The 25,561-nt window shown below is 37.4% G+C and overlaps 1 protein-coding gene across 2 annotated transcripts in view; it reads right to left on the bottom strand.

Moving 5' to 3' along the window:
* Positions 1 to 4,674: 4,674 nt before the first annotated feature.
* Positions 4,675 to 25,561, bottom strand: part of vps50 (VPS50 EARP/GARPII complex subunit) — a 71,120-nt gene continuing 50,233 nt past the window's right edge. The window contains exons 22-29 of one of the 2 annotated variants that reach the window (XM_088405602.1): positions 25,318 to 25,395; positions 24,807 to 24,887; positions 13,670 to 13,818; positions 13,256 to 13,352; positions 12,389 to 12,547; positions 9,056 to 9,177; positions 6,456 to 6,645; positions 4,675 to 5,532 (exon numbers count right to left, since the gene is read on the bottom strand). In XM_088405602.1, coding sequence (XP_088261728.1) covers positions 5,413 to 5,532; positions 6,456 to 6,645; positions 9,056 to 9,177; positions 12,389 to 12,547; positions 13,256 to 13,352; positions 13,670 to 13,818; positions 24,807 to 24,887; positions 25,318 to 25,395 — 996 coding nt within the window. In that variant the 3' untranslated portion in view covers positions 4,675 to 5,412. The remainder of the gene's footprint in view (positions 5,533 to 6,455; positions 6,646 to 9,055; positions 9,178 to 12,388; positions 12,548 to 13,255; positions 13,353 to 13,669; positions 13,819 to 24,806; positions 24,888 to 25,317; positions 25,396 to 25,561) is intronic. The other variant, XM_088405603.1, reaches the window with a different exon arrangement.

The following is a 25,561-nucleotide window of genomic DNA, read 5'->3' as shown; positions in this document are numbered from 1 at the left end:
GAAATTTTAAAGATGCCCACTGAATTATAAGAAAAGTACAAGAATATAATGCATGAAATACAGTAATTCCACAAATATAGGAAATACTGTGTATAGGATGCACAATAATTTTAGGGTCCAACTCTGGTATTTTCTGCAAATAAATCTCAAATGTGTAAATTCTTCATATTTTCTTGTGTTCATGTCTGTAAGTTATACATTTGTTGCAGATTTAGGATTTCCCACATTGTGAGCGGTCAGTGAAAGCCTCGCCAGTGTAACAATGAATGCGCTCAAAGCAGTTATTTTCCTTTTCCTTGCGACAAGTTCTTTTTGAGATATTAATATTTCTGTGAGTGAACAAGGATGGACTCGGACGTTGTTACAGTCTGCTCACTTCTTTTATTGAAAATAATGCCCTAACGAACTCAGCTAACATGAGCAGCTGTTATAACAGCTGTTAGCTGCAACAGGCACTTGCTGCTAACAGCCAACTGGCCGTTATAAAACCGGCGAAATCAATAGTAGCAAGTATAATTGCAAAGCCATGATATTTTCACTTTTTGTCTTCCGATTTCAACCCATAAGCAAAGCGCAAAATTAGTGGCACAGTTTTAGTGGCCTTGCAGCTGTTTAGCAAAGGCATGGACCCTTGAGATTTTGGGGGTGGAAGATCCGCGCCGGGATCCTTTCCAGCTTTGTCTACAAATGCCAAAACTGATGCGATTTTTTTTCCCCACATGTTACTGCCGGTCAATAACTTAAACCTGTCGGCAATTGAGTGCTATTAGTGTTCAAGTTGCCAGAATGAAGCATCAGGATGAAGATACATCCTTTGTTGCTGTAACAGCACTCTCGAGCAGCTTTTGAAAATAAAAACAATTAGAAATGTTTAAATATATTTTTTTAAGTTTAATTTCTACTTCATTTTACATTTTAAATATAAAAAAAGCTCATTTCAACAGCAGGTGTTCCTAAACATGCGATGTGTGTGAGTGTGTGTGTTGCAGGTGTAGAATCCTTTAATGAGTGTTACTAAATATATCAAGTGCAGCTCATTGTGGTCACAGGATCTGTTACACACACACGCACAAACACACACATTTATGCTTCATACATATACTTTATACATATCCTATTTTTCAATGTGATATAGTTATTATTATGGGCTTTTGACTTATGAAATATAACAATAATTATAAATGGGGCAGTATGAAAATGAGTGCATGGAACAACATTTCTAAGTGCATAATTTTTTATGTATATCTGATATATAGGCATTTTAGTAGGTTAATTATGTGAGAAAAAATATTTTAGGGAAATAGAAACGATTAATGGCATTACTATTAATTTTAGTGGGAATAATTTGCTTTGAAAATGAGTGCATGGAACAAAATTTCTAAGTGCATAATTTTTTATGTATATGCGATATATAGGCATTTTAGTAGGTTAATTATGTAAGAAAAAATTATTTTAGGGAAATAGAAATGATTAATGGCATTACTATTAATTTTCATGGGAATAATTTGCTTTGAAAATGAGTGCATGGAACAAAATTTCTAAGTGCATAATTTGTTATGTATATGCGATATATAGGCATTTTAGTAGGTTAATTATGTAAGAAAACATTATTTTAGGGAAATAGAAACTATTAATGGCATTACTATTAATTTTAGTGGGGATAATTTGGTTTGAGCCACTCCAGAAGTAAATTAGTACATTAATGTAATGCTTTGCAAAAAGATGTTTGGAAATTATGTAGAGGTCTCATTCTTTTATTTATTTTTGAAGCTGTACCCCTGGAAAATCCTTTTCAGCCTAGGGCCTAAACAGTGCAAAACTAAAGACTTCAAAACTTGGTGTCTGTTTTATTAAATTTTAGAAATACCTTAGTAGTGGTTTCTGCAGACATATTTTATTCATCAACTCAACATCATTTGGTTTATTCCTGGCTTGTCTGCCTTAATACATGCGTCCATATAACATTTAAAAAAGTAAAAAAATCAAACATTTCAGAACACAATCCAGCAAAAATGTGCTAGAGCTTCCAATGAATTTGCTCTTAATTTGAAAAGATAACCAAACACTTTCTGTCATGCCCATTGAAAAGCATTATGTACATTTGCAGATACCTGCAGGTAAAATCTCACATACCCCCTTAAAGTGTCTTATCGTAACCCCATTTTAGAAGCTTAGGTGTAGAGAATGTACGATTATTCTGGGCAGAAAAAACATGAGTTTCAAGCGTTGAAACCTTCCCTATTTACCAGTCCCAAGAAATCTCTTATCCCGGTGAACCTGAAGTGTTTACTCGTGTTGTCAGGGTTGAGTGCAGAGCTTGCGTTACGGCGCTCTCGCCGCTCTGCTCATGTCATCGAGCGCACAAAACATTTGTTCCGCCCGAGCTCAGCTAGTCAGGCAGCAAATTAGTAGTGGCTGCTTGCTGCAACAACGATCTCAAGGCGCTTGTCTTCACAGTTGGAGCAGCACACCCAATTAGCTGTCTTCATCTCCAATGCCAGTCAACAAGATAGGGAATTACTGGCATTCACTTATTTCAATACAGCTAAATAACAGTGTTTATTTAATTAACCAGACCTGTGTCTGTGTCTAACTTGAACTAGCGTACGAGACAGGAAACTCATCATTTCCTTGTTTAGCAGTTTCACTCGGGGAAAAAGGGCAGACATTCACTTTAAACCAATAAGGGTGCATAATGAAAAGCTCTCCATGCTTGGAGCCATTTGGTGACATTCTAATAAATGTCCAACTCAAGGACCGGGAGGCCAGACCTGGTCTACCAGATCGCACTTTTTTTATGTGGCTAAAACTAAAGCTGATTGAGTTTGCACTAGTTCTTTTTGTGCGAAATGGAATTATAGTTTTGACTTTGGCAGAATATCTGGACCAGAATTACTACTCATGACTGAATTTGCGCGGTTCGAACTAAAGAATTCATAACAGTAGGCTTGAGCCATTCCTGCCATTTATTGTTTTGAAGATGCTGCAAAACTCATCAAATTGACATTTTCCTGAACTTCAGGCCGTGACAAAGAATGGGTGAAGTGCTGCAAGCATCTCCAGAATATATATATTTGCTTGAGTACGTATTGAAAGCATGAGGGTCACAGGTGACCACTTGGTGAGACTCTCAAGAGATGGGCCATGAATCATGCATGGCCTTCTCCGTCATAATGGATGTGATGACCTCTGAAAAATTCTCTGCAAGGCTCCTCTCCTTTCCAGCCCTAAAAAGCTTTGACTGTGCAAACAACTGGAAAATTAAATGTGGGTAGAGAGCAACAGGTGAAAAAAAAAGAAAGTTCCCCATGTTATGCATGAACTCAAATCGCGGTCACCGCTCTAAGAGTGCTTTGATTAATCACAGCTGCTAATGACTAAATTGCATTAAACAAATGCACATTCTGTAGAGATAGCTAATGTAAAGGAGACATCCGTACTGTACATTGCAAAACCAGGCAAATATCGGGGATAATAGTTTGGAGTTAATTACCAAACAAAGTGTATGAAAACAAGAGATTAGCAGACAATGTGCACTTTTGCTAAAGTGTTAGCGGGTCTTTTCGAAGTTGCCTTTAAGGGCCTGGAGTTCCTCTTCTTGAGTGCCATTTAAAAAATGATTTATAGAACTGAACATAGCTACCAAAAAAAAAAAAAAAACAACAACCATGATGTAACTCTTTGGCACAATATCAAAAAGAAGTCAAATGCCCATACAGCTATATAGAATAATGACACTGTTAAGTTATGCGACAAACTGTACATGTGTTTCCTTATATACCGAATTTTTTGGACTATAAGCCGTGAATTTTTCATCATGATTTGAGCCCTTACAGTCCAGTGCGGCTTATCTGCTGTTTTTTTCCAACAGTCAAGCAAATATGTGTTCAAGGAGTCAGTTTATTGAACGACTATGAAAGAGAACTGAAAGGATGTGAATCAATGGGAACGGAATACAGTATATATGATTGTATTCCTAAATTTACGATTGTATATATTATTTATTTGCAGTGCGCGCAATGTTGACTAAAATAATCTATCAATTAAACAGGAAACAGAATGTTATAAATGCTAAAAAAAATATAAAAAAATTGTAAGTTTCATATTACCACCATATACCTGCGGCTTATAGTCCAGTGGCAAAAGATGTTTTTTTTTTTTGCTCTTTGCTTTTTGCTTTTACTGCTGTGGCTTTTATATATATATATATATATATATATATATATATATATATATATATATATATATATATATATATATATATATATCACACGCATAAAATATATACACAGATAAAATGACCCAACTTTAAGCCAAAACAAACAATCGTAGTTTGTTGAGCACATGCTTTCTCCTACTGTGTTTTTTGCGATGAACGTGACCAGCAGGCGACAAATCAAGAGAAAGTCTGAAGAGTGGTAACCACACAGGAAGCCCCATTAATTTGTCTGGCAGCATCCAGCTCCTTATCGAGGGGTGCATCATTAGAATGGGCAGCGGCATTACTGGAAGGTATACAGTATTTTGATGAGTCCGCTGCCATACACACCAAAGGTTACGCAATAATCCTGTAATAAACTCATTATTTGACAAATACAAGCAAACATTTCAGTACATTATGTATGCGCTGCTAATGTATTTATTAAGGGTGATTAAATTTCAGTTGAAGCGTAATTTCAGCGCTGACAAATTGTTATATCAGCAAATACTATTTGCATTTATTTCATTTGATGAATTACATGATAATGACAGTGGAACAGCGCGGCACACATCCTTGCTGTTATATAAAACATCAAAACAAGACAAAGAACTGCAAATTAATTCATATACAGTATTGTTGAAAACACATTCACATTTGCACTATTCTCATCTGATGATGCACAATCAGGAATATGTACATACATGTATGGAGTCTTTTTCTTCCATTTGTAGCATTCCATTACTGCATGGCGCAAGGAAGGTAAAATCATGTTCCACATATTGATAAACATCACTTCTAATTGGTGCAAATATACAATCGAGCAGTAAATTGTAATTATATTAAAAATTCTTCAACAAAACAAACATAGAGCAAGGCAGGCAGGTGCCAATTGAATTTTCATTAGCTGGAGTGCTTGAAGAATAAGACGATCTTAAATAAAATACATGTGAGCCATTTTTTAATTAATCAACAATTCTCACCTTAATACACAGTGAATTCCTGTTATAATTGCAGTTAACTGGAAAAAAAGATAAGGACTGCAGGGGAGTGACATGATTAAAAAAAAACTGTGAGGTTAATGAGCGTTGTGGTACCGATATGAAAAAAAACAGCAACTTACTACAGCCATCATTTAGTTTAAGTCAGAGGAGTCGATAGTTATGACTTTTTACATCTCATCAAGCTTCTCGGTAAAAGTATTTGGATGCGGCCTATCTCTTGGGTCTGTCAATATCATCAATGGCGGCCAGAAGTTTCTGGCGGGCTTTTTTGTTTATGTGGGAACCCAGGCAAACGTTCACCAGGTTTGCAAGCTGCTTCATGGAGTACTCCTGAAAAGAAATGAAAATCGTTTTTAGCGCAGGTCATTTGTAGATCAAGTTACGAAAGCAATATTTTTGATAATACTGTACTTATATTTTTGTTTCACATGATTAAATTGCAAAAAAAATCTTAAAGAACATAAGTAAAAAATGTTTATATTTCTATGTTTACATATTGTTTTTTATTTTGCCATTTGCTGTCAACTAAAAATTGAAATCACATGGTTTAGGTAACGGCCAATCACGACTCAGCTTGTGCATGCCACAATACTGAATTCACAAATGACCTGAGCTGCGGGGGGTTGTTCCCTTGACAACTGTGATGTCATTTTCAGTTGAAAGTAAATGACAAAATGTTAAAAAAGAAAAAAAAAAACATCATGGTATGGCGAAATAAATAAATAAAATGCAATATTAACTGTTGTGCAGTATTTTGACCATTTTGGGTTTATTTCTTTCACATCTTCTGACAGTATTTTAGCGAAGGGATGGCCCACTCCTGGTAATGTGATACAGTGGTCTTGCCATGTTGAAATTTGACATGTCACCATCTGGGTGAAATTTCAGCTTCCAAGTGTCTTAGATCAATGCTTTTTTATGTGAAATGCCTTTCATGTAAAAATCAAAGGATTGGACAAAATACTGCAAGAGGGTTAATCTGAATACACTTTTTAGACTATATTAGGTACATAGCACAATTATGAAGATTTTTTTTGACTAGCCTTCCCCTTTGATAGAGCAGCTCTACTTTTGCCCATACAGCTGAACTTTAGCATGAACTTGTTTACAAGAGTTGGGTTGATTTGTCATAAAATTGCTCGCTGAAAGAGCAGGTCTCCCCTCGAGGTAAACTGTCAATCCTCCGTAGGAGGAAAGCAATATATACTGTAAATATATGTTGTCACAAACAAGCATGACTGCAAATGCCTCACCCTGTGATTCTTGATGAACTGCTCCATATCATTCTCAGTCAGGTAGTACGCCTTGATGTAGGTCTCAACAAACTCTTTATCAGGAATTGGCCTGAGGTCAGTCAACTTCTCCAACTTCATCAAGAACTGTTGGAAGTCAAGCTGCATCAGGGCCCGGCCCTCGTTGCTGCATTTCTTCACGTTAGCATAGCTACAAAAGATAGCAGGAAATAGGAAATACACATTTTGTTGTGTGGCCACCGGAGAACGTCTCATTATTTTCCTCGCGCCGCGCTAAACGTGAGCAGAACCCGTTTGGACTCGCCAGACGCATTTGGCGGCGCTGGCCTTGCCAGATGGCACGGCGCTGCTTTCATTTTCAGGCGGCAAATCACGGGACCCCTTGTGCCATGGAGTCGCCACAAGCCAAATGGTGCTCGGAACTTGCTGCTGAATCTCATCAGAAAGCTGACATTAGCCAAATTTGGCCTGGCTGCGCCTCACTGCATAACAATTCCATTTGGTTCTTTTAATAACAAATGCAGAGGATTTAAAGTTTAAAGGGCACACTTTTAAGGAGGGTGAATGTTCTTTTAAAGTTGAACTTGTCATTACGTTTCTACCATCCATATTATATCCTTATTAGGGTTGCAAGTGAACACATTACAGTTTTCTCCTTGTTTTTGGTGGTTTATGGGGACCAGAAACTCCCTTCTTAACATTATCTTCTTTTACAGCACACAACATATTGCATCAGAGCATTGTGACCACTGCTAACTCCCGCCACACCGAGCATCACCCCACCCAATGCAAGTTTTCTTAAAGGGCCAGTCTCAGTCTGTTTTGTCATCCCCGTATGCATCCGCTCACACCTCAGCCCTGCCCCCACACAAACAACTCTGCACAACTCTAACTCACAGCCACAAGTGCACCGCCTGAGATACGTGAAGCAAAAATGCCTGCCATCTGTGATGACCAGTGGGTTTGATTTAAGAAAAAGTCCCTTCATGTGCGACTGAACAAGATTGAGTATTAACAGTCTGTTTCAGACTCCATGTTAGGACTGAGCGTGGGAGTGTCGTTTGAGTCATTCAAGTTCTTTTCGATGTTTTATTCTTCTTGAATGTGATAATGTGGTTTAGTTTTAGTTTTGTCTTTTAAATTCTAAACCTCCAGCCACTAAAACTTAACAGGTACAGTAGGTGGAGGAAAAGGCACCAAAGTGAAAATGGAGTTAGAGGAGATTTATAATTTCAGTATGAACCATGGAGTAGCATCAACCATCAGTATTAAGTTCCCCAAGCCTGATCTTCTCAATTTAATATAACTCCGGATATCTTCAACCTTGCTTCGAGCATCACCAGGTGTTATCTTTGATCAGCATATGTCCTTTAATGTCCCTCAAGGCAGAGCTTTGATCAGCTAAAAAGCAAACTGGTGATTGATCTGTTTCAGATATATCCAGGGAAGGTTTTTTTTTTTTTAAAGAAAAATACGTGAGGGTCAAAGAAAAACAAGATCTGCGTTGAGACCTCACCTAATCATTTGTGAATTAATGTTTTTACACCTATATACTTTGACTCACTTTCCTACTAAGTTCGAGTGAGCTCAGTAGAGAACATCCTGGTCATTCCAATCATGTATTTAGGAGCCATGCAATTAACTGAAGAAGATGTAAAAGCAGGCGGAGAAACTATACCTTTTGAGGGCAGGTTAATAGAGAATTTACTCAATGTGTCCAATATTATAATCCACTTGTTTCTTATTCCCCTTAACCTTTAAAAGCACCCATCACTATATGATATACCAAACCCCCACAAAGTGAGGTTGAATGCAGCCTCTCATCATCATCAAGCTGGGTATAAACTCAAGAAAATGTTGTTGGGTATAAACTCAGAAATGTTGTGCCGTGAGAGATGAGAGGGCTTCATCACACCTCCAATGTAACAAGCCACTCCACACGTCTACTCAACCACAAGCATGCAGGTAGTGCTTTAAAAAAAAGAAAAAAAAACACTCAGACCTCTCCTGTCACCTATCAAAAGCGATATATGGTGCTTACAAGCGCAAAAGTGACGAAACGCATTGCAAAGGGACATGTCAAGAACGTTTTACAGTTAGCACGAGGTGCCCGTGTCATGCAATTCCCGAATGAGTCTGGAAGAGACAGCAGCCGAGCAAAGCAAAGGAGACGGGATGAATGTAGGGTTGTTTTGCGAAAGGGTAATCCCAGGGGAACCTTGCAAAAGTGAATCTGCACCACTCTTGTATGGGGCTGGATGTACACTGTATGCGCTTCTTGGTGCGGATTCTTCGTACAGTATGTCGTGTGGATGTCAAAATATGTAAATGCTGCATTCTCTAGATTTTCTTGGAATAGCTCACGGGTATGAATAACATTTGCAGTACATTCTGTAAAAAAATATAACAATGAAAAACACTCACTGGACACTTCAGTGGGTACACCCAGTCAGTTACTCATACGAGCAAAAAAAAAAAAATGGTAGTGCATGGTCATATAAGCTCTAAGTGAAATTTGAAGAACTTTGGGATAGCCGTGGTTAAAACATTCTCTGTATGTATTTTATTAGGATATGATCCAAATGAAATGACTGTCTTACCCCTCTACGAGTGTCCTATTGGCCAAGCGGATGCAGTGCTCCCACAGGACATTGGACACAGGCAGTGGGATGCGCACGTGCCTGGAGATGTCACCAAGCCTCTTGTTGAACATCTCAAACTCCTTTCGTTTAAGGGAAAGAAATTAGACATCAGCATCGTCAAAAGATAAAATATTGTCAAACCCCTTTTTGCTGGGACACACCACAGCAAAAATGGGTCTTCTCAAAATTGTTCTGATATTTATAGAAGATATACAAGATATTTATACAAGAAACCTTAATGTGAGTTGGGGAGCTTCACTCATACATATGTAGAGCTTTTCTGCCATCGTTTGACATCTTGGTGCCAGGGAAACATGTTGAGATGACATGAGGAGCTCCATTTACACAAACGTTGTAAATTGCATTAAAGCGCGACAATGAAGCTCCTCACCACACTTGAACATGGTTCCCCGATACCAAGATGAAATGCAATGTCATCAGAGCACTACATTTTCCTAATGGAACTCCTCAACTCACTTCTAATGGTTCCTTGACACCAGGATGCTATAAAATGTCAGCATAGCATTGCTTTGGTCAACATGAAGCTCCTCAATTTACTTTAACAAAATTCCTTGGATAGGAGAGGCAACCATATGACATTAAAGCACCACATTTGTCTTAATGAAGCTCCTCAACTTACTTACTACACACATTGAGTTCAATAGTGATCCAAACCTTTTCTTCTCTCGATCAGCTCATGTTGTAACTTGAATATTCACTTTTTAACCTTACTTTTCCAACTAAAAAAGTACAGTATAATGGAAAAGCAGTTGGGTGCATGCCCTGGTCTACCATATGCTGTACGTATTACATCGTTTACTGCAGAATAATGGATTCACTTGCATGAAAGAACCCCTGCTGTAGGCTCATCGTGTGGACGTCCTCATCCATTTATTTATATATTCATACACATATCTAGTAGCCACAATTTCCATTTTTTGAAAGAGTAAACCAGGGAAGGACGTGTATGTAGATTTGTAGTCATTCATGTCAACCTTTGAAATGACAACCATTAGGTTCCATTTCACACAAATGAACTATTTAGTCAGCGAAATTCAGTTGTTGGAAAAAACCCACACAATAGCAGGAAGCACAAGCAAAGTCCACACATAAGGACAGAGCTGGGTTCAAACCAGGATCTCTCGACTGCGAGACGGAGGCGCTAAACCAAACAATGGAAAACGGAACCATGGCAGCTGGCACACAACTGTATTTAACTTTTTAGAATGAAATGTTATTCACTCTTAAACAGCCTCACAATAGCTTCTTACTTCAGCATTTTCTCAATGAAGTAATTTGGAGACTCCAGCATCTCCGTGCCACTTTATATGCAAATCAATGTCATTGTTGAATGCTGGTGATAAACCTGAATTCATGAATAAAATATCTCTCTGCGTGCGGTATGACAAAAGAAAAAAAAAAGTGGCATGCTTGTTTCAATCAATGCACACGAGACAATGCGCATGCATTATGTGTATCTGACAAGTTGTTAGAGTGGGTTATTAGCGCCCGATGGGGAACGGTGCATGCTAGTTGTAATATGCACCATGCCAGTCCATCAAGTGGACCATTTTGACACCGGAAGGGATTTAGTCCTCGCCAGTGACTCGGGTATTGCAATTTAGCTCATAGAGTAAATTAGCTAGGCTTTAAGTGCAGCACTGCCCGAGTCAGACAAAGATCTGTGAGCCACGCGGGAATTCAAGTGCTGAGTTAAGAGGGTTTTTTTTTTTTTTAAGGCAAAATACTTTTCTTTCCGAGTAGAACATTTTATTATGTATGACTCCATTCATAAATACATAATCGATGGACTTTTAGGCGGATATGCGATTTAATACATTTTTTTTCACAAGGATGTGGTTTCTGTTCACGACGGCACACATCAATAACCTTTTCTGACCTCTCGGTTTAACGCCGCCCCCATGCAAAATGCATGGTGAGCATGCATAGAGACGCATATTTAGTGAGTTAGTTTCACTTCTGTGACAGACACAAAATGTCTAATACTTTAGAGGGGCTCTATCTTCCTATTGGTTTACAACAGGCTTGTATCTAACGATTATTCCAAGAATTTAATCTGCCGCTTACTTTATTGATTTATTTAGACAGAACATCCATTTACATCCCTTAAATTAAAAAAAAAAAACCTCGTTTAAAATTGACAGTGCACAAACAAATAGTAATTATGATTCAGCAACTGGTTTGGTCTATATATAAAGTGAAAAAATGGCAAAAAATGTGAGTATTGTTCTCGAAAGTAAAAGTTATTGTTTTATTTTGATCCACTCCAAAAATAAACAATCCCGCTTCAGTGAAAGACCGCATGATTACCCTTATTTACTAGGGATGAGGGCGAGTACCGATAAGTCGCAAAAGCATCCGATACTAATATCCACCGTTCTCATTAAGACGTTTTACGATCAATAACTAGAAAATTAAAATTGAAAAAATATATAATTGCCATTAATTTCATGACATTTTGAACAAAATACTATACTGGAATATGTAGGTCTTTCTTCAAAATTATCTCTGATTGTTTTGTGGAGGAAATTCTGTGTATCAAAAGTACTAGTGGTATTGATATATCAGTGACCACACAAGTGCTATTGAACATTCGTAACATTTACTGTTGAGCAAAAATTCAGAGAATTTGGACAATTCTAAATTACAAAAGATATCTAAACTCATCATATATCAAAAGCAACGACTGATTAATGTGTTAATCGATTATGTGTCAATCGTCAAGCCTCAAGTTTACATTCAAGTCAACTTGTTTTTCCACACGAAACAAATATGCATTCCAAATTTGTCTCAGAAGGAAAAAAAATGTCTTAAAAAAGTCTCACATGAATAGGCTGAGTCTCAGGAGGATATTTACATAACTGCAAAAAAACTGCAAGGAAAGAATATGGTCTATTGTAGTATGTGAATGAATACAGGTTTTAGTTTGGACAACCAGAATAAACAAAATTAAAGACAATACTGTAATAAGATTGGATTAAATTCAGTACCATTTTACTTTTTTGACAACAAATTCAATCTGCGCCAATTTAAGAAAAAAAAAAAGTTTTCTCAATAAAGACCTGTTACATTTTGGCTCAGGATCATGGACCCAATTTACTTTTTTTCTGAAAAATTGTGAGAATGACGGTCACAGCAAATAGTTGTTCTTTCATGACCATATTGAATCCAAAGCAGCATGAAAAATGGATAGAATCCAATGTGAGACACAATCATGTTAAACTACAGTACAATCAGCATCTTACATGCTGATTTCAGCAGGAGCCTTACCTTTAAGAGCACATCCACATAAATGTTATGCTGGGACATGATCTCTTTAATGTCCCATTTGACGCCGGACATCAGGAGCAACATCTGCTCATAGTCGATAGCCTTGGCTGCCACGATCCAGTAAATGGGCTTCCGCAGTTCACTGGTGGTCGACACAGTCTGAGAAAAGGTAGACGAAACCGTCGCTATGAACATGGTGAAATGATTGTCGCTTAGTTTTATTTGTGCATTTTTAAAATATGGTTAAAAGGGTTAAAGTCTGATATAGAGCAGGACAAATTTGCAAACAAAAAGCCATATCTCTTCATGCAAGCAAATCGCATGTCTGTATGCGATAACATTGTCATATCATGGCATTCAATCATCATTTAAACATCTTAAATGGCATGTTCCTGCAAAAAAAAAGTGCCACGGAAAGAGCAGGTGCCTGATTTTTGAGTGACAGATCATTTTCTTTGCAGAGAGAATGGCGCGCCGCAAAAGTGATGGGTTACCTCGCCATTGTTCCCCAAGCAGAAATTGGTTTCTCGACAAGTAAAAGTGAATGCTGGTGGAAAATAAAGCGAGTGCCTCGAGGATGCTTCACAGGCAACAACTTTCAAGTACAACATATTGTAGCTTTTTAGACCTAATTGACGACATGTGCTATTTTTGAAAAATCTGACTGAAAAGACTTAAAAAAAAAAACATTGAAAAGAATTATCACCTCATGGAACAATAAACCACTTAGACTTTTAAAGGTCATACATGTCAGGTTTTGGCACGACTGAGGTTTGGTTGGTCCCCGATTTGGATCGACTCATCTGTTACTGACATGTAACATTTCGAGTAATTAGACAAAAAGCTGCAGGATAATGTGTGCTCTACCTGGGAATAGAACTGCTGCAGAAAGGGCTTCTTGGCAGCAGGCATCATTGTGTCCAAATGGGATTGAAGTGATTCAAACTGCTCAGCCAAAAACACACTGAGAAAGAAGGGTACATTCGGAAATTAGTATACTGTATTATTTACTTGTTTGTTTATGCATTTATTATTCAGTTTTAGTACTGAAATTGAACTGAACTTCATTTGCTGGATATGCAATTCTGGAAAAGCCTTCTTTTTTTTTTTTTTTTACATGAACAACTTAGCATACTCAGCAAATAAATGGTTGTAGCAAACCCGAAATTATGAATTTAGTCTCCATGCTGGCGCTCACGGCATTTACATAGCAAAATGAATAATCCAGTTATTTATTTAATGCTATCATAGGTTGCTAACATATTTCAAGGGGCTACTTACAGGGACTCTGTGGCGACTACCCTCTGTGCCAGCCCATAAAGCGTGCCGCTGTTGGTGAGGACCACCATATGGCTGAGGTGGGGGCTCGGAACCTTCTCCTTCCTGTCCTCTGTGGAACCGTGCAAACTAGGATTTTCACTGCCTGCTTCCTGCAAGACACAAGAGACGGATGTACAAATTAGCATGCAGCCAAAAGCAAACATATGCTGGTGTTTTTCATCTTGGCCAGCGAACAGATAAAAAGGTCCATGGTCGCGAACGAGTTAAGGAGAAATATGCTATATTGCACAGTCATTGAGGAAAAGCCAGAAGTCAAATGGTGAAGAGGAAGAACTCACAGGGGAGGAAGACCACACAGAGAAAAGAAAAAGATGGCAGAAGAGGGATAGAGGATGTCAGCCTAGTAGGAGGTCCTGCCCATTAAGAGAGAACTAAAGAAAAAAAAAAGAACATTGAAACTGGTGTACATTTTTTTTCTATGTCTAGCTATATGGCTGTGTGAGGACCTTGGCGCTTTGCTTCTCTGAAATAGCCCCAAGCAGATCGATGGCAATCAAGCAACTAATAAATGACTGAGAGCTCCGCTGCTATCAGTTGTATTCCATATCATCCTCTCGCAAAGCACACTCCCGGGCATTGCGGGCTTCTCTAATGCTTTGGACAACCGCTATTAATCCACAGTGTAAAGGTTTTCCAACAAGAAAGAATGCATATGAAAATTTGAATTAACTCAAAAGCGCTAATTATTATTTATTGATATAACTTTATCCTCAACTGCCAGAAGAAATATCCAAAAGTCTTGGAGAAAGAAACACGATTTGAAATAGTAATATAAAGTGCTCAAAGTCATGACTCATGAGAAATTAAAACTGCAGCAATCTTTATGGAGTGTGACAATAAAAGTCAACGGTTGAAATTTTAATGAGCGCCTGTTCAAGTGTTAAACATTTTTATAGATAAAAACAAAACATATGCCGCTATTAACTTTTGCAAACAATAGCTTACTTTCGATAAAATGTTCCTGGAAAAACGCTAATGATCTATTTTTTATCCTATTCCTGTGAAATTTATGAATAAAGAGCAACAATATATATATATATATATATATATATATATATATATATATATATATATATATACGGTGCAAACTTTTGCAGAAATAAACACACATGTTTTTCAATAACTATTTTTGGCAAAAGTTGTAACATATATGTATGAATAAAATCTCATAATTGACAGAATCATTAAATAAAATATATTCAGTTTCAAAGACTGTTGAAATAGCTTCCTTGGATCCTTTCGATATGATAATTTTCCTGTATATTACAAAATCTGACTGGTGTTTCTTTCTTCTTTTTTTTTGTCTTCTCATAAAAATGATTTCTAAAACATTTCGCAAAGTGTGCATTTTATTTTCCACGAAGATATATATTAGGGTGTTGAATATCAATTTAGACCGATACCAGTATGCTGATACTAACACCAATTACTTGTACCATTAATAACTTTTGATACACAAGCCCCCACCCCAAAAAATGACATATTTATTAAAAAAAAAAAAGAGAAATACCGCTATTCCAGGATGTATATGAGTAGAGACTACACAAAACCTCTAGGCTTATCACTTAAAAGAGAAAAAGCCAAACGATTTCAATTATATTAGGCAGTTGCTGGGAATATTACTTCTCACTTCTTAAGTAAGATACAAGTTATTTCTTCACGAAAACATGGACATTCCTAATTTATTCAGATCTTCCCACTTATTTTGTGTGTGACAATATTCAACATAAATACACCTCTGAAAATGATTAATTTCTCAGAGAAGACAAGAAGAATTCTAAGAATTATGATAAGCAGCGGTGTCACCTCCAGCTGAACCTTCGGTATATATAAACACAAATTTTACTGTGCTTGATTTTAATTAGTGTTTACTCTTTTCTTTTGCAGCTATGCAAAATTAAACTAATACTATATTTTTTGCCTTTGGAAATTCATAAATCTCATTTAGCGCATACTTATACATGATGACTACTCTTTTATGAAGCAGTACAGAAAAAAAAAAATCTAAAAGAAATATCAAATACAGTGCTGTACAGGAGACACGAGTGAGGGTTCAGAACTGAATTATTCATTTCCAGAGATGTCTTTGTAATTATATAATCAGGACGGGGAGTAGCGGGAGATCTTTATTGATAAGAACAACAATTAAAAATTGTCATATTCTTACGTTGGCATTTGCTCTTATTGAAACACTTTCAGAGAAAGTGAAATGAAGTAAAGCAGCTACGCCAACAGATTATCAATAAGGAAAATATATTTTGGGGGTGTTTTCCTAAAAGTAGCTATTTAACTCGTGTTAATTTCAGCATTTAGATCAGGGTTAGTCTTTTGTCTTTTAAATAAAATGTATAATGAATTTCTTCCCTTCATACAGATATAGTTTCCCCTGCTGGTATGTATAGTATAATAAAGTCATACCAGCTTCCTGAAGGAAAAAAAAAATCCCTGCAATCTCATTCCATCCATCCCAAAGCTTCTCTAAAGAATTCTTTACCTAAGCCTGTCAAGATTCTTTAAGTCATTTATATTCAGTGGAGGTGAAAAAAGGGAAAGTTGTTTTTGTTTCTGTCTGTAGGTATTAAAGCCACACACACTTCTCCCCTGTGGATCCCCGGCACTGTAAAAGATGAGGCCATCAAAGCTTGGGAGCTTATCGACACTTGTGTAATGATTTTAAAATAAAGGATTGAATTCCCATTGGAAATAAAGGATACATCCAGAAAATGAGCTGCTATCAATTTCAAACCAGGAGTAAAGCGTAGAATGCAGCAGGAAATAAGCTATGGCGAGGGCATGCTTGTTTTTTCTCTTGTAACAGATCAAAAGATAAGGTAGCAGGATTTGCTCACTGAAAATCACACGGAGTACAAATGTGCAATACACTACAAAAATGTTTTGAAAGCGCTTTATGGCGTCCATTTTGACTTGGATTCTCTGCCTTAAAGTACATTTGGTTGGGGTGTGAAAATTATATACTGTTTTAATCGTGATTAATAATTACAATTATAGTTAAAACATTTGTTTATTTTGTTGTGTTAATCTAATTTTTGATCTCTAACTTTATACTTTCTGTCTGCTGGATAGATTTGTTTTTATGTGTATGGATCCTTGTGCTTGAGTTGCTAGGAGTTGGAAAACAAGGGTCACACCTTGAATTGCACACTAATTGGGAGGCTCGAATGTGGTGGGAGGGTAAGTTCAGAAGCAGAAGACATGAAAATGGAAGAGCATGTATTCTTGTATGGGGCTTGCTTACCACAGAAGCAGCTCAATTTTAACCTACCACATAAATGCAAACCATTCACACTAACAAACACACCTAAGGCCAATTTAGAGTGTCCAATATATGCACCTATAATGCATATTTTTGGGAGTGTGGGAGGAAACCCAAGTACCCGCAAAAAACCTAGGCAGGCATGGGGAGAACATGCAAAACCCACTCAGGTGGGTTGGAGCCTGAATCAAACTTGAAACCTATGAACTGTGAGGCTTATGTACCAACCACTCATTCATTGTGCAGTCCATACTATCTAAATCTTTAAGAAAAAAGGATTATTCTAAACATTTTTAGGCAAGGTAATTAGGTTATTTTATGAGTCTATTTTTTTAATCTCTTGACAGTACTACGGGAAAGCCAGAATCAAGATAAACAAAATGGGACTGCACATGTATGAATGCATTACTCTTCTTGTTTATAAGATACAGAAATAAATACATGAAAAAAATTAGACTTGATTATCTTTTATGAGTGATGTGGCATTTTGGCTTTTTTTTTTTTTTTTTGGTCTACATAAAGGTTCAGAAACAGAATCATTTTCATACCTCCATTTAGCGAATGCGAACAGATCTTCCCAAAAAGTGAAAAAAAGGGATATTAATTGACTGAATTGAAATTGTATCATCAGTTGTCACAAATGGGGCTTTCAGCAAAGGAAAATTCTAAACATGATCTTTTAGGTGAAGTGCCTCAATCTATTCTGACTGACTGCTTATTCCTCTCCATTACATCCCATGGAGATTCGTGGCCAGCTCAAGTGGATTGGCTGCAAGGCAATTACTGCCAAGTGGATCTTTTTGCACCTCTGTCACACAATTACCTGAAATTTTGTTCTCATTAGACAAATGTTAAATGGAAGACCTTTCTTTAGTTTGTTTTGACAACTGCTGTCCCCAACGGAATCATAGGAAGAAAATAACTTGCTTGAGATTCAGAGACAATAGCTCATCGTTAACAAAACAAAATGGGCAATATCCCGGCATATTTATGTTTACCGCTAATTCAGGTGACCGTTTCAAGAAAAGCAGCTTTTAAAATCTTTTTTTAACCCAATACTTTAAAACACCTTAACATATGGATGGCTACCCTTGACTGATCTTTCCAGCTGCGACAGGATAAAAAAAACAAAGCGTAAGGAATTTATGAATTGCATTTATGCATTGCAATATGTTCTTACCACGGTAGCCATGATGAGTGACCAATATAAGAAATTTAAAAAAAAAAAAAAAAACACAAAAGTGGCTCCACTGGGATTAACTGTCTCCTTATCACAATCAAGGAACATGACCTACTGCTGAACCTTTCATTGAGGACAGTTTGTGCACTCCACTCAAAGCGCCCTAAAAATGTCAATACTTGGATATCCTGACAAATGCAGTGGTACCGAAGAGCTTAATTATGATCCATAACCGCTGTCAAAAGCCAGTCCCTTCTGGCTTGTTGGACCATTTACTAGAAGCGAGTGAGCAGGGCACAACAAAGACACCGATCTCGACAGTGATGCGCTCGGAAAAGCGACAATCCAATTACTGGGTGCAGCGTATGTGTGACAGAATACATGCGTGTGTATGTGTCAACTCTATATAGTTAGCATGTGACGTACAGACGGTGCCTGATATGAGGCAGCTCACCATTCTGTCAACTGTAGCATACCTAATTGATCAAATGTATTTTTATGTGCATAATTCAAAAAGAAAGACAACAAATTGTCTTTACAATTTGATATTCTATTTGCGCCCCTCAGTAGTCTAAACACGGTTTTATTCGTTAATATTACCTTAGTGGAACTCTCAACTTTCCTTTGTGTTTGGTCATGTGACATTCATAACTGTGATGTCATTTTCAGCTCAGGTAGCGGTCAATTTGTTACTTGTTGACTGAAAATAACATCACATATGCTCAGGTACCAATCAAGGCTCACCTGGTTTCAGTGTTTGGTCATGTGACTTTTGCAAAATGAGCTATGATTGGACATTTCAGCAATCAGATGAAGCCAATCAGCCACATAAAAATAAAGATGGAAATAAAGCTGTTATTTTTTTTCCTCCTCTAGATAAAGATAAAGTGGTATTTGCGCCTTCCGATGTTATAGTTTTATCTATTTTAAGCTCATGCTGTGATTGGATGAAACAATTATGTACAGTACTCAACAGTTACTAGCTACTATATGGAATACTCTTAATTATTTTCACAGTATACATTTTACTTAAAAGTCCAGTGATGAAGTTCCAAGTTTCTTGCAAAACTATGATGCAAAACTTTCAAACCTTAGGAGTAGCTGTAACCTTGATGGAAGGTTTGTATTCTGGCAATTATTTATCACATGTGCAGCCAATGTATTTTATTTGTCACATATTTCTGATTCTTTTACCTTTCGAGTAAAATTAAACCGAGTTGTACTGAGCCTATTTCATCCAAACGCCTTTCCGATGACTCTTGTCAAATGCTGCAGTCAAGGAGTATGGGAAGTAAGACTTTTCTGACCGACTAGGAAAAGTGCACTCAAATGACCCTTTGGACATTGAGGTATGAGTCGCAAAATTGGAAAAAAAAAGGTACAACAATTTCACAAAAAACAATTTATCACTATCACCCATCTTTGTTGTTTACAATCGCTTCAAACGCTTTAAGATCAGAGTTGGGACAATCCGAGTAGGATGATTCTAACTTCCCGCATTCCTTGAATGCAGCATTTGAGTCCGCAGCCTGAGTTTGGACATTTGGAGGTGCTTAAATATGGGACAATAATTATGGCTGTTGCTTTCACTTACTCTTCTCATATGTTCCATTTGAAGAAGGCGGGGCTTGGACTTTTTCATCTTCCGACTAGGAAAACTGCACTTACTGTAAAAACATCTTTCAACTGGGAGGTTCAGTTGAGTGCAGTCGGGGAAAACCGGGACTCACGCTCACAAAAAAATAATGAGTCACATAAACCATCTTTGTTGTTTATGTTTGCCTCAAACATTTTTGAGGTTGGAACTGGGACAATCCTTTCGTCCATGCATTATCTTGACTTCTTGACTTCCCACCTTACTCGAATGCAACATTTGAGTTTGTGAGAATGGACTATTGTAAGTGCCTAAATAGGCTTATTTCGGTTGTTGCTGTGATATGTGTGCTCTTGGTAGACATTAAGGCACTGCTTGAGTATTTATGGGGTGGAAAATATGTATTTGCAGCATTTATAATTCTGTCTTAAACCACATGTAAGCCATGTTATTATTTTAAAGTAACACTCAACATCCTCAGGGAGAAAAAAAAAGTGTGACTGATTTAATAATCACAATTCACACGCTCTTTCTTTAAAAAAACTGCTGTGTCCACAACGTTTTTCCAAGCAAAACAGAAGCACCTATTAAAACATAATAACATCTCAGATGAATCCAATTGAAGAGTCTTAACTGCTGTGATTCAGATAAAAAAAATGGCTTTCCTGTGCAGTAATATAGCGCCTTACACTATGTGGAGATGGTTTTACAATAATTTGCATTCCAGTCTCCTTTGTGGCAGCACCTTAATGTTTTCATCAATGTTTATGTTCTCGTCAAACCTTTGTGCAGCATTTCTAGGTTATTCTGTTAAACAGTACATATATAGTCAGGCATACTAATAAATTAATACATGCTAATGCAGTTATAAAAGCTTTAAAGATGATCAAACTGAAGAACAGCATTGGATAGACAGCAAAGGGATGAAAAGAAAGGCAATAAAAGAAGGATGTGACAGGAAGAAATATAAGCAGGAAAAATGGCCACACTGATTGAATGGAGACAAAAAGAATAGTGCTGTTGTTCATTGAAAGTCCAAGTGTGTGACAGCTCTAAATGTTGCCTACAGCGAGGGGCTCTCAACAGCTGTCACAGCTGAACTTTCAAACAATGACAGCATGGACACAGATGGGCCTCGGCCATGAACCTGATATGGTGGTGTCATCAAATCTTCCCCCAGAAACATCAATGATGACACCATTTACACAGTGCAGCTGATCCTTTCCTAATACCAAGTAAAATCTAAAGAGGACTACTTAAACAGAAAAAATTGGAATTTAAATCGCTGAATGACTGATGCATTCACTATGTCTTAAAATGTATCGTATTTTTCACACTATAAGGCGCACCGGATTATAAGGCGCACCCTCAATTAATGACATCTTTTAAAACTTTTTTCCATATATAAGGCGCACCGGATTATAAGGCGCACCCTCAATTAATGACATCTTTTAAAACTTTTTCAATCACAATATTGTAATACTCAAAGTAACAACAATAACTCAAATAATAACCCTAAACTCTCAATCACATAATAATTCAATGTCAATATGACCAAACTTGTTCATCTGTAAAAACACAAAAGAAACAGGTAAAGCTTACTTTATCAGTTCATTCCCCATCTACGAATTCCAATGTCAATATTGATCCATATATAAGGCGCACCTGATTATAAGGCGCACCATCAGCTTTTTTTTTTTTAAATAAAGCTTTTAGGTGTGCCTATTAGTGCGGAAAATACGGTAATAGTGTTAAGTGTTAGTGATACATTTACTATCTGTTGAACAAGCTTTAACTGTTTCATTGCCATTGACAGCTACAGACGTCAAAGATCTATTTTAACTGGGCTGGGAATGAATGACAAAAAACATTTAGTTAAGCTATCAGGAATGCAAACAAAAAAGGGAGAGCGAGAGGGGGGTGGAGCAACACAGCGCAAATGAAGGGATGATGCTTTTACTCTTTTTTTTCCCTGCGGATCTACCAATTTAAGATGAGGCCAATCCGGACCTGATATGAAATGAGATGCTAGCTCGCCACCACTCATGTGGGATTCTGAGTCATTACCGGCACACTGGCTTTAGAATCAAACTGCCGCAACGTCAAATCAGGGGAGCACAACCGCAAGGATTTGACAGTTCGATTGAAATGCAATGTATAATTAACTTCATAATCTGTTTACAAATGAGGTTCAACCTGTCCAATCTCTGGAGTACATTGTGTGCGCATTTGCATGCAAGTCCGAGACCGTGCCTGGGAACTCAAACACATATTGGGTAGAAGTAAAATCACTCATATGATAAAAGCACAATCTGTGTTCAGTATGACCATTGGTTAAGTAAACCAACTAAAATAGGATTTAAACAAATACTTATATGGTTTTCGAGTGATCATCATGCCAAAAAAAATGTTTTTTTTGTTGGAAATTCCAAGCGACTGGAATTGGTCACTAAGTGCATGAGGACGACTTTGAATGTTTACTGCCTGTTGAGTGCTCACTAGCACTCAAAGAAATCCTTCCATCTCAGGCAATTACTTTGCCTTCTCGGCATGGCTGTGTAATTCACAAACAGTAGAGTGTAAATTGTATTCTAAATGTGATAAAGAAGTTTTGAAGTTTACTCTAAGCTTTTGTGTTCATCTGTCATTTGCGATAACACAAAGTTTAGTAAAAGCAGGCTCCGGCTTTGAATACATGAATCAGGCATTGAATGTCTTAAAAATGCTTAAATGTGTTAAAAATGCTTCTATTACATGACAAATATGCCTGACAGACATCTGAGGGCGGTCTGAAAATTTCAGCGGTTAACTGAGGTGAACATCTTGTATGTCTAAAGAATCTTCACCTTCGACTATTGAAGCAAGTTACTTTGCCCACAATTTTAGTGGTTTTTGCTTTGTTTTATTTATTCAGCAATTGTAACTTTTCTTTTTTTTTTTACAGCCTTCTCCTCAGGGGATCCCTGAAGTTGTGAACATTGCAAAGAGGATCACATTGCTACCACAGCAAAATGCCATTGCGCTGCACCGTCAAATAGATTTTTTTAGGGTGCTTGCATTTGCTGGATACTTCACGATTCGGTGATGCGCACTGAATTTTGGTCAATGTAAATCATGCTTTTTTGTAGATTTGTAATAATTTATGCATATTGCACTTTAACCTGTGTACCTTCTTACTGTTTCAGTGACTAAAAAGTTACAAATTTGTGTTTTTCTAAAAAGGTTTGATTATTTATTTTATACAAAGGAAATAGAAAAAAAAAATTAAAGAAGAAAAGCATCATCAATGACTGTAAACGTGTTTACATATTCAAAAGGAGCAGCAAAGAAGTTCAAAACTCATCAATTCCTACCCCTTATCCTATTTTATTATATCATACTCAGATACTAAGTTACTTATATACAGTACATGAATGTGTCAGAAATAAAACAATACAAAAATCTCTTGACAATTCACAAATTTAGACAGGATTTCAAGTTAATGCATTGTATTTGCGTCTTTTTTTAAACCTCTCTTTGAAGACAATAAATGATTCACATTTTTTCCAGATCTGTTCCATAATTATTACATAAATGGAAACTTTTACGGAAATATATTTGCTTTTTGTCAGTTCTTAGTTAGCTTTACTTGTGTCCCTCAATCTATAATGACCCTCTCTGATTGCGAAAAACGTCTGATTACTGTGGCAAAGTTGGTTATTATATGCTTAATACATTTTTTCAGACGAGTCCCAAGTGATGACTGTAAGTTTGATTTTCATCCATCAGAAGGAATGGTGCTCTTTTCTTTTGTTGTTTGCTAAACAATTTGCAATTGAAATAAAACATTGTCGGGCGGCTTCCTCCCACACTCCAAAAACATGCATGGCAGGTGTGTTGGACATATTAAATTGTCCTTAGGCACGCGAATGGTTGTTCGCCTCTGTGTGCCCTGCAATAAGGGTGTCCCCTGCCTACTGCCCAAAGTCAGCTGGGATAGGCACCAGCAAGGCACCCTTGTGAGGATTAGCGGTTCTAGAAAATTGATGGATGGACAAAACTTTGTCCGTCCTGTCAGTAACTGATTTGCTCAAACACGGGTGTTCTCGAATTTATTTTGGGGAAGAGCTTGCGACATTAGTGTCTTTGTTGCTGGATGCTTTGCATTTAATTGGTAGGCTAAAAGGAATAAATTTCACAATTTGTTAGACTGACAACTTTTACTGCTCTTCCATTTTCCCCCACAACAAGATGAATAAAAACAGCCTAATTGATGCAGAAAGCATAAAGTTAAAGATTAAAAACAAGATGAACATATTTAAAAAAAATACTAATATACTTGAATAATGACTGAGATTAATTGATTGCAATTAATCTGACCCCTAAAATATTTTAACCTCTGAAAATGACTATGGTTTAGTATCCACCCTCAAATAAATACATGAATGAATTCCACGTTTAAATATTTCCGGGAGAATATTAGAAGCAAGTCAAAAACATTCTCAAAGTTTTTTTTTTTTTGGCTGTGGGGAAACAAAACTTCCGTGTCAATGTAGCTGCAAGCCCATATTAAAACCTGAAATATGGAGACTAAAAAGCAGAAGTAAAAAAAACACAGCACTGTGGCCATCAAGGATCAGACAAGCCAGGCTGCAGGAAAAAAAAAAAAAAAAGCATCTGTGGTACCATGTGAGTAGGGACAGCATCAAACTAATTGTCATCATTGAAGGCCCTAATGGAATAACACGTACGAATCCGGCCTGCTCTGGTCACTTAGAGAGAGAGGTATGCGTGCGTGAGTGACCACTGGCCACATAATGACGACCCATAATGTATTTGGTGGCAACATAGGCTGCGAGCTTTCTCGGCAATAAGGCCACGCATATGGCCAGGATGGTGAGAGAGAATGGAGGAAAAAGCATTAAAAGGAGAGAAATGGGGAGGCCATGGAGGAGTGAGCATGTTTGTGTCAGAAAATGAGCCTGGCAATGAGGTAATGAGCAATTGTGAAGGAAAAAGAGAAAGCGCGAGAGTGAGGAGACAGTCGTACCATGTCAATCAGGCTCTCCTGGATGCGGTTCAGTGTGGTTTTCAGTCTGCTGCTGATCAGGCCCAAACCCGATGATTCATACTGTGAAATACACACACACACACACACACACACACACAGTCGAACAATGTTAATGTCAGCAACACCTTCCCGTTAGAGAGCACACACTTCAGAAAAGTGTGAAGGCATGCCACACGCATCTGCACTCATCGCATGTAGTCCAGACAAGAGAATGTTCAGATTTCAAGCTGATCCTATTTCACCAAGGAGAGGGGTGACTATAAGGAGCACATATCAAAATAAAACATTCACACTAATGATTGCAGGGGTAAAAAGAAGAGGGTGGAGAGGCTGGAAGCACTACAAAAAAATAACAACACACAAACACCTCTGAAGGTACTTCAGATGCACTTGGTGTCAGTTGAGGAAGCAGATCACGCACACCATCAAATCACCACACAAGTGCTGACTAGGGCGTGGATTGGCAAGGCAGGCCTCATTCTACTCTTACCAAACAAGCGGGGCCCACCATTCGGGCCGTACCCGACTCTCTAGCACCATGAGTTGGCAAAGACGGGCTTGGGACAGGCTATAGGTGGCATATGGACCACAGAAATGGAAAAAAAAGACAGAGAAAATTTCAAACAATGAGGATGAAGTCAGAAGTGTGAAAAAACTAAATCCACTTCAGAGGGATTAAAACTGACAACCACTCAAAAAAGACACTTAGTAAACTAAATGTGGAGTTACGTAAT

The sequence above is a fragment of the Hippichthys cyanospilos genome, chromosome 21 (assembly GCF_059441005.1).
Source record: "Hippichthys cyanospilos isolate Australia breed blue-spotted pipefish chromosome 21, RoL_Hcya_1.0, whole genome shotgun sequence".
NCBI lineage: Eukaryota > Metazoa > Chordata > Actinopteri > Syngnathiformes > Syngnathidae > Hippichthys > Hippichthys cyanospilos.
This window is presented reverse-complemented; position numbering and strand designations above follow the sequence as displayed.